The following is a 10,200-nucleotide window of genomic DNA, read 5'->3' as shown; positions in this document are numbered from 1 at the left end:
TTTCCAAATAAATGAAAGGCCCAATGTGAAAATATCTGCCAAGTAGAATGCTTGGATGAAGGGCTCCCAACTTTGGCAAATGGATGACCTTACCTACTTTCTATGTCACTAGGTTCAAATGTCAAAGAAATCTTAAAATCTTCTCACTACTCAAAATGCCCAGGGTCATGATATCTGGCAAGTAGCACGCATGCAGGGATGGAGTGCAACAAAGTTTGTTCAAATATATGACCTTGACCCCCTATCAAGGTCACATGGGTCAAATATGTGAAAAACTTTTAAACAACTTGTTCTCAATACCCACAAGGCGCAGGTTGGTGATATTTGGTAAGTAGCATGCTGGGATGAAGGGCTGCCAACTTAATTCAAATAAATGACCTTAACCTTCTTTCAAATTCACTGAAGTCAAATGTCTTTAAATCTTCAAACAATTTCTTATCAAGAACCAAAAGGCCCATTCTGATATTTGACCAGTGGCCTGCATGGATGAAGTGTTAGAAAGCCTACTTAAATGTACAAGGTCAATGGTCTAATTAATTAGTTCATCTATAAAATAAGTCTTCTACATAACCATATGGCAAAGGGTGTTGATATTTATCTGATACCATGTTGAGGGAAGGACTTCAAAGTTGTTCAAATGAATAACCCACTTTCAAGGTCACACAGGTCAAATGTTCAACAAAAATTAACCTTTCTCTTCTCAGTAACCAAATTTCTCTGTAATGACATTACTGAATTAATCCAGTAGCAGCCTTGGATGAAGGGCTAATAAGATTGTTCAAATGAATGACCTGACCCACTTTCAAGGTCATAAGGGTCAACTGTTTAAAAAGTCTTTACAATTATTATTCTTTATAACCAAAAAGGCAAGTTCCGTAATATTGGCCTGTAGCTTAATTTGATTTAACCTATTTTCATATATTCCTTTACAAAAACAAAGGTGACAGGACTTATAAGGCTATACTGTAGCTAAATCACCAAGTATGTAAGAAAACAACACAAAACTTCCAACAACTGAGTTCAAACATGCTAGGTTCTTTCCCGATTTCAACAACATTATCACTGGCATTCTTAAGCAGGACAACATTATCACTGGCATTCTGAAGCAGGAACAACATTATCACTGGCATTCTGAAGCAGGAACAACATTTTCACTGGCATTCTGAAGCAGGAACAACATTATCACTGGCATTCTTAAGCAGGACAACATTATCACTGGCATTCTGAAGCAGGAACAAGGTGCATATGACAAGGTTGTTTCCATGTGTTTGATAGAGGCAAATACATAGTACACGTACACAAATAACAGTAAAATAAAATTCTGCAAAAAGGTTTGCACAACTTCCAATATGGATATTTAGTAACAACATAAACAAAGATTTAATTTTGTTTTTATATTTGTTTATTCATTTAATGACAAGGTTTCGACAGTAGATCAATGTTTGTTCAGAAATATCAATGCTTTGACAAAAATAAGCTTTTTTGACACTAGCCTAATTTTAGTCAGAGATCTATGTTGCTGGTATATTACTGTAACAGGAGAGAAATAAATGGCCAGATCGGGATTCGAACCCGAGAACTTCTAAACTCTGGATGGATGCTCTACCAATTGAGCTCCCTGGTCATCAACTATCAACCCAGTCCAGTTCTGCCACACTCCTCCCTCTTTTTAAGTCTTTGCCCAAAAGACAACACTATTAAAAACGCCAGTCAAATATGCCTTTGCCAAGCATTCACCCAGTACAATGAACAAGGGTTGGTCCACTGTAACAGAGGAGAAATGCACGGCTTCATCGGAATTTGAACTCTGACCCACCACCAATTGAACTGCCTATAGTTGCCAGCTGTTGACCCAGTCCGGTTCCACTATATTAAGTAATATGGTCCTCTGTGTAAAAGTGAAAACTTTCAGACAGTAAGCACTTCTAACAAATCAAGCTAACAAAACTTGTACTTCCACTGTCAGGAATACTACACTGGTTATAATCAAGCTAACAGAGCTGTACTTCTACAAACAGGAATACCAGATTGGATTTATCCAAGCTAACAATGCTTGTACTTCTACACACAGGAATACTAGATTGGATGTAATCAAGCTAACAAAGCTTGTACTTCTACTGTCAGGAACACCAGATTTAGGTGTTATCAAGCTTACAATAGTGAATACTTGTTCTTCCACTGTCAGAAACACCAGATAGGGGTGTTATCAACCTAACAATGCTTGTATTTCGACTGTAAGGAACACCAGATTGGATGTAATCAATTTAACAAAATCTATACTTCCGCAGACAAGAATACCAAACTGGGTGTTATCAAGCTAACAATACTTGTACTTCTACAGACAGCACTACCAGATTGGATGTAATCAATTTAACAAAATCTTTACTTCCGCAGACAAGAATACCAAACTGGGTGTTAACAAGCTAACAACACTTGTACTTCTACAGACAGCACTACCAGATTGGATGTAATCAAGCTAACAATACTTGTACTTCTACAGACAGCAATACCAGATTGGATGTAATCAACCTGTGCATAGTTTGCATCAATAAATAACAATAAACATTTGATCTACCAGAATAGTACCCAGCCAGGCTTCCACCGGTACAGTCTGAATTACATTAACTTTGTTCATGATATGTACAATAATTAATCCACACTACAGGAAGGCTGGGTCTCTGATTGTAACAGGTTAAATAAAGAATCCATTACAATGTATCAAAAGCATTCATTAACGATCAGGCCAAAAAATGGAAAATGTATGTTTCAGGTCCAATTTTATCTCACTCAAACGCACTCCAAAAAGTTTTGGGATAACTTGTCCACCTTATGCAAATAAATTTATGGAGAAATAAATAAGCCAACTATATATACCCGCTCTACTTCATTGGCAGGTATCAAACCCCAATTTAAATCCTTTAGTATTATTTAAAATACCAAAAAAACATGTTTGGTGATTTTTGTTATTTCATAAACTAGCCACCCCACCCCACTTCTCAAGAAAAAATATATATTTCCTGACTGACCTACCTAATTGTTTACAGCCAGATTACCTGAAACATACATAACCTTTTTTTTTGGCCTCAAAAAAATTGTAATAATTTACATACGAGAAACCAAATTTACTAATCACACCTCTGATTATGAGGTGTAGACAAAATGGTTTTTTTTCAATGCTAAAATCATTGAATACTGGCTTCCTGTTAATTAATTTTCCAGAAAATTTAATAATAAATCCCTAGTTTCCATGCATCTGAATAAAGTTTCACAATACCTGAATTAAATATGTATAAGTTCTATAAATACCCACACAAGGAGGTGCTTTCTGCCAAATGCAACTCTTTTCTTTTGACGATTTTCATATCTAATACACTTATAACAAGTTAGGTGAACTTTTATTTCAGTGAATATTTGTTATACATGTGATCATGATCGAACCAATGAGGATGCAGGAAAAATTGCCATCATTTAAAATTGAATTACATTATTTAAGAAATTAAATGGTGAAGAGAAAAAGCAGGTAAAACAAAATGTATCACATTAAAATATTGGGTTTTAATTGTAAAACTTCCAAATTCTTACCATAAATTAATCACAATAACAGTTTTAACAGACAATATCTGTATCACATGTAGTTCCACGTGTCTTAGACAAACAAAAATGTACAGTACATGTACCGACACGTCAGAAATATATACACTGGTTTATACATAGTCCTTTAGTTCAGTAGACCGGACACAAAACACACAGCTTGTAGACAACTGGTAACAGTAAACACTTTCATATCTAGACTGTCAGTGACTTTTTCAACATGTACTTTTGGAAGAAAGCTATTGAACAAATTGAATTTTGTGTGTTATCTCCCTTTAAGCTATCAGTGACTTTTTCAACATATACTTATGGGAAATTTCCTTGCATGAAGAAAGGTATTGAAAACATTTAATTTTGTGTATAGTCTCCCTTTAAGCTATTGGTGACTTTTTCGATATACAATGTATATGCTTATGGGAAATTTCCTTGCATGGAGAAACTCATTGAACTAATTGAATTTTGTGAATAATCTCCCTTTTTAAGCTATCAGAGACTTTTTCAGCATGTACTTTTTTAAGAGAAATTTCCTTGCATGGAGCAAGTCTATGAATTGTGTGTATAATCTCTCTTGAAGATTTTTGTTATGCAGTAACAGGAAGAAAGCAAAGAGGTGTGTATGCATGTTAAGTTGCATGACGTTAGATGCAGTATTTTGTCCTTAACTGATCTAAACTTGAAAACATAACCAAGGCCACAGAGATCAAGGTCATTTGTCAAGATTACGAAAGTGTTGTGTGTAACATGCTCTGCTTATAGAGGGTCATAAACATGTGGAGATGTCCTGACCAGCCAGATAGAAGTACAGACAATAGTACCACTATAACCCTTCCACCACTTAGTGGCGGGCCATAAAAATCCCATATTAATGTGTGTACTGTTACCATTACAGCAGGTTTATTATGCTTATTATATCTGCAAAAATATAAGTAATGGCACAAATGATCCGGTTTACTTACAACACAGGAAAGTATTAGAATTTAGGTGAGCCTCCGTATCATGGAACATTAAAATATGTTTTCACAATAAATATCACTCAACTAATATCACAGGGCTAAGGCAACGCTCATCAAGATCCAAACTCGGACGTGTCCGAGGTGATTGGTTTATATTCGTAAGCTCCTCGCCCATCCATCTTCAGGTAGTACTGTAACAAATACAAAACTTTAATGGGGACCTAATCACGATCTTAGAATGGGAAAACTTTAATGGGGACCCATTTACGATCTTAGAATGGGAATTTTGTCACATACACACATACACAGAAATATCAGTTATTTTCTTTAATGAGTCGGTTTCAACTCCCTGTAATTAGCACAACCTTACCACAAAAAAATATTATCATACTTCATCTCTATAACAGCGTGTCTGATTGGACGATATTGGTGACATGACAGGGCAATAAATCATCATGTCTACCTCAAAGCTCAAGTTTCTCTGATCATATTTCCCTTATTCTTAGCCTCTCTAGGAAAATGCTCAAGAGTCATCACAACCTAGTTCCGAATGACAGAAGCAGACGACAAGAATGGCGCATCAACCTGATCATCTCTACTCTTTTGTTATTGTTTTTGATTTAGATTTGTTTTGACATGATAAAATATTTATTTCCCTTACTTGTGATTCCCTAAAGTATGAGCAATAAATGTATACTATTGGTCCAGGAAGGTTCATTAAATCAATATGTATCATCTATTTCACAAACCAGTGTAACTTAAGGTTCCCTCCCAATCCTTGAGATCACATTTCTGTCTATCAGAAACACAAAGAGTCATTAGGTACTGGTATGGAAATATAAGACCCCCGGCACTTAAACCTGTTTTGATTTAACAGAATACTTTTGAAGTTATGCATGGTGTGTCATGTGACTAATAGATTGTCTTACATCATGGTTTGTCATGTGACTAATAGATTGTCTTACCTCATGGTGCTTCCACAGAGATTTCCTGTGCGATACCGTAAACAGCGAAATCTTAACCTGAAACAGTAAGAAATCATTATATCAGGTGTTTAATTTCATAATTTTAATAATTTATTTCACCATCATGCCATTTCAATAGCAATACAAATACAAGCAAGGGGTTCAAGAGGCCTGTAATGATCACATGTTATTGAGAGGCTATTTGATGCTGCCAAAATATATTTACTGCTGAAATTCTTGAAAAGGTCTTTTTAAGTTTTTAAAACATCTTAGCTCTGTTTATTAAAGATTATTCATGAAACTCAAAATAATTACGCACATGCATGTTGTAGTTACCTTTTATAGTAGGAAATGCACGTCAACAGCCTGAAAGGTTCTGATTTACGTTTTGTGATTTATTATGAATTTGCCCAACATTTTGTGACCTCCAAATGCTTTCAAGTTTCATATCGGTTTCAAGATTTCGAGAAGCAATCGGAAACCATCCGATATGTACGTAAGTATACATCAAACAGGAAGTCAGTGATTGCATCGTACATGCTCGTACAATTAAGTCAATGTTTCTGTAACACTACAGGATCTGTAGGACTATGACTCTACCTCTCTACAGTACTGGTACATGTAGCCCTCCACATCCACACTGACGGCACTGGTACACTCGTCCAGGATAGCAAACTGGGGCCGATGATAAAACAGTCGAGACATCTGAAAGAAAAGAATGCTGTCAAATGTATGTTGCTGAAATATAAGAATAAGCTACACCTAATCAGGAAATAAATATTTGGTTGGGGCGAGGTGGGGGGCATTTTTTGTGACCCCCATAGACTGCAACATTATCTGTCTCCATTTTTCTTCGGACATATGTTTTTAACAAAATTTAAACCCTCTTTTATTTTTAACTAAATAATAATATTTATTCTGGAACAGCCATCACAGGGCAACATCAAAATGGGTAATTGGTAACACTGTCACTACAGTTATGTCCAATCCTGATAACCCTTCTATTAGGTTTCATGACAAAATATCAAGTGTATCATAAGTTATGGAATGGGTGAAATAAAAATAATTTGAATTTGTCCCCCTGCCCTGATCTCTATCTCTTTGATATACATCTGAATGTGTCCTAAAACACTCAAGGAGGTCATAATAGGCTCAGAAGAAAATATGAAAGAAATAAAAGTTATGGTCCATAAAAGTATTATCATAATGATTTGACCTGTGACCCTTTGTCATCACGGCTTCCACCTTTAGGGTCCAAAGCTATTTGGCTTTTTCCCTCTGTTCATTATGCATGTCATATCTTGTTCATAAGAAAATATGAAAGCAATCAGAAGTTTCAGTTCAGGAAAATATGTTACAATAATTTTGTTACCTGTGTGTATTATGACATACCTTCTGGTCATGAAAACATCTGTAAAGTTATATAATGCAAGGTTCAACCATGTAGAAGACTCCTACACACTGTCTTAATGTGTACAGAAGAGAGGGAAGCAGGTATTGTATTATATAGTAATATACTTACAGCAATTCTCTGTTTTTCTCCACCACTCAGGACGTCCATCCAGTCCTAGATAAAACAAGATTTAAAATCACAATCTAAAATCCTTTAAAACTTGCAACACACAGGTGTAATGAAAATAATTATTGTTTTGTATATTACAAAATGTCAGACAAATCAATACCAGTTATATCAATGATAGGACATCCTAACACACTAGACAAGTTTTATTAAAATTCAATGATACCTTCACAAGATATCAACTTGAAGCAAATCTGTTTATACATGTATTGTTATAAATTAATTCACAAGTCAGAACTGTCAGTACACTACTTATTTCAGATATTACATTAGTCACAGCAACTTTGTAAACTGATTTTCTAGCAATTTATTACTGTATACCATAACGTTTTCACTGCAGTTTTATTTATTTCATTTTTGCCCTCCGTAATGAAGGCGAATTTATCATAACAGCAAACGTAAGTTAACTGCACAATAAATATAGCAATCAAATGTGAAGGGCGAAATTAACACTGGGTGAAAATTGATTCCGGTATAGGGATATCATAGGGATATGGTTTATTTACCTGCACAGCGTCCCATCCTCCTTCCCTCTCCAAGATGTAAGACAATTGTACCTGTACAGAGAAAACCGGTGAGTACATTACATCACTGTCAAATCTACCTCACATTCCTAACACCACTGCTTCACTCAGCATACCTTGCAAAAGCTCAAGTATCCAAAGTTTTGCCTTATATTTATATTACTACTGGTAATTAAGCGGCTATCAATTTCTTTCAAAAGAACCTGACACAATAACGCAAGAATAATCTGTATCAACCAATTTCTTCTTTGCATGATCAGCTTATACATTATTCTGCTATTGTTAAAAACATCTCTAATTCATCAATACAATACATCATTATTTGACGTACGATTTTACCTTTTCTAGGATTTCCTCCAACTGTGAATCCCGAATTCCCTTCTTAAGTTGTTCTTCTCTGCTGTGTGGGTAAATCACCTGGTCCCGCAGAGTACCCACTGTCATGTACGGACGCTGTAATGATTGACGAACTAATAATATCTAGACCAAATTAAATTCCACGGTATTAATTGAACATTTTATATACAACCCATTTGTAAATGATATTATCAAATCTTATTTTCAATGCTGTGCAGCAACTTACCTGTGGAACATAGAAAAGGTTTCCTTTTTCTGGTTTGGTCATGGTGCCTCCAAATAATGGCCATAACTGTTAAAAAAATAAAATTCCTGATAAATCCTATCATACATTTCATGCTTTAGCTAAAGACGACAAGTATAAACTTCCCATATTAAGTCTTATAAAGTAACATTGTGTGCCAAGCTTCACCTAACAGATGTCTGTTAAAAATGTGTTCCATCAGGTAAAAGATACCTGTACTTTTAATCTTAATTCACCGTTGTCGACATCTATATTTTAGTCAGAGACTACTATCAAGAAGGAAATCAAACACAATCCTTGTAAAACTTGTAGAGAAATCAAAATGTTCAAGATCAGCAGGAAAAGTAACAATACTAGTTTGGCACTGCATAAGGAAAATCTCTGCCTTGGGATAAATTGCTGTAGACACTCTTGAGAAACTGAAAATATCTCGGCCAATCAGAGGGCAGGGTTATGGTGGTATCCAATCAGAAGGCAAGGGTATAGCCATCATGAATTTTCAAATGCCAGGTAAGCACAAACTCAATGCTTGGTTTGCACCTCATACAGACCATTCGTATTGAGTTTGGGGTCATTCACTTAAGCTATTAAGCTTCTAGAGAAAATGTAAACCAACCAATCGAGAGGATAGATCACCTATCTCAGATTTTCAAATTGGTAGGAAAAGTAACAACACTTTGTGATGACCTTGTAAGGAATATTTGTATCCAGTTTGAAATCAATCACTTCAGCGGTTTGAGCAGAAATCGAAAAGGTTCCTTTTCATTTTTTCAATCACAAAACCACAAACTTAATATACAGTCAAAAGTGTATGTGTGTATATATGTATTTATCAACCGTTAACATTCTGTTAAACTAGGTAACCTTTCGTTAATGACAGTTATCTTCTGGAGGTGATGTGTACAAAGAGTAGCTATGGGAAAATAGCCTAGAACGATTTGAGAATCAAGCATGTTTTACAACCTCTTATACATTGTAGAAGTATTGAATAATTGTCGTCTTCACCCAAAAATAAAGGGAAATCAGTTTCTGTAATTTACAACACAAAAAATCACAAATACCCTTGTAATTACTCATGGTTGTCTTGCTGGCATTATTTCTAACCGTTACAGCCCTAATTTTTAGCCCATGGCTAACTAACACAACTTTTCATATTTAACCCTTTCACCCCTATGTAACTTAAGTAGACTCTACCATGCATTGATATGGATGAGTTTATTATGGTCTACCGTGGTGAAAGGGTTAAAGGAGAAATAGCTGTGTTTAGTCATACATTAAATATAAACCTCATCCCCTTCCGATCCAGTAGAACAACCTGTTGTGTACACAGTCAGATGTACCAGTACTTACCTCACCCAGTACTCGGAACAGGGAACTTTTACCGCAACCATTTGGACCGCACACCAGCACATTCATCCCACCCTTCACCTGTCAAATAAAGATACACATTTTATAAATAACTTTAACTATTTCACCCCTGAAAACACATTTGAACTCTTCCAATTGAAAGATTGGTATAGTTCATTGTAAAATTTTAGGGGTGAATGAGTTAAGCTCATTACCGTATTTGACTGCAAATAAGCCCCCTCCCTACTTTGGCAAATACATTTTACCAAACAACTATCACAAGTAGTAGAAATGACTTGTATTTACATGAGTTACACACCAGTATGTTATCTTATTGAGAAACCCCAAAACTTACAATAGATTGCTGTACGTACCTCAAAGCTGAGTTCCTTGATAAGTACATCTCCGTTAGGGGTCACGAGGGGCACTTTTTCAAACCTAGGAACAAATATGTACACATATATACCTTTATATGTGTAGTAAACAAGATAAATATATATTTTATAATTGACATATATTTGAAAGACCCTTTTCTTTGTGTGTGTTTATGATTGATGCTCGACAAACCTTATTTCTCTCTGATAACTGATGTAATACAGGACTCTTACTTGATGATGTGGTCCTGGTTTACTATTGTCCC

The 10,200-nt window shown here is 35.4% G+C and overlaps 1 protein-coding gene across 1 annotated transcript in view; it reads right to left on the bottom strand.

Moving 5' to 3' along the window:
* Positions 1–1,379: 1,379 nt before the first annotated feature.
* LOC110449067 (ATP-binding cassette sub-family D member 3-like) overlaps positions 1,380–10,200 on the bottom strand; it is a 23,413-nt gene continuing 14,592 nt past the window's right edge. Inside the window, exons 18-27 of the mRNA XM_021495658.1 lie at positions 10,169–10,200; positions 9,935–9,998; positions 9,564–9,641; positions 8,196–8,261; positions 7,952–8,065; positions 7,595–7,645; positions 7,032–7,076; positions 6,110–6,214; positions 5,510–5,566; positions 1,380–4,735 (exon numbers count right to left, since the gene is read on the bottom strand). The exon at positions 10,169–10,200 is cut by the window's right edge and continues 38 nt beyond it. Of these exons, the coding sequence (XP_021351333.1) occupies positions 4,658–4,735; positions 5,510–5,566; positions 6,110–6,214; positions 7,032–7,076; positions 7,595–7,645; positions 7,952–8,065; positions 8,196–8,261; positions 9,564–9,641; positions 9,935–9,998; positions 10,169–10,200 (690 nt within the window). The 3' untranslated portion in view covers positions 1,380–4,657. The remainder of the gene's footprint in view (positions 4,736–5,509; positions 5,567–6,109; positions 6,215–7,031; positions 7,077–7,594; positions 7,646–7,951; positions 8,066–8,195; positions 8,262–9,563; positions 9,642–9,934; positions 9,999–10,168) is intronic.

The sequence above is a fragment of the Mizuhopecten yessoensis genome, unplaced genomic scaffold, assembly GCF_002113885.1.
Source record: "Mizuhopecten yessoensis strain PY_sf001 unplaced genomic scaffold, ASM211388v2 scaffold431, whole genome shotgun sequence".
Classification (NCBI taxonomy): Eukaryota; Metazoa; Mollusca; class Bivalvia; order Pectinida; family Pectinidae; genus Mizuhopecten; species Mizuhopecten yessoensis.
Note: the sequence above shows the minus strand (reverse complement) of the source record. Positions and strands in the feature narration are given on the sequence as shown.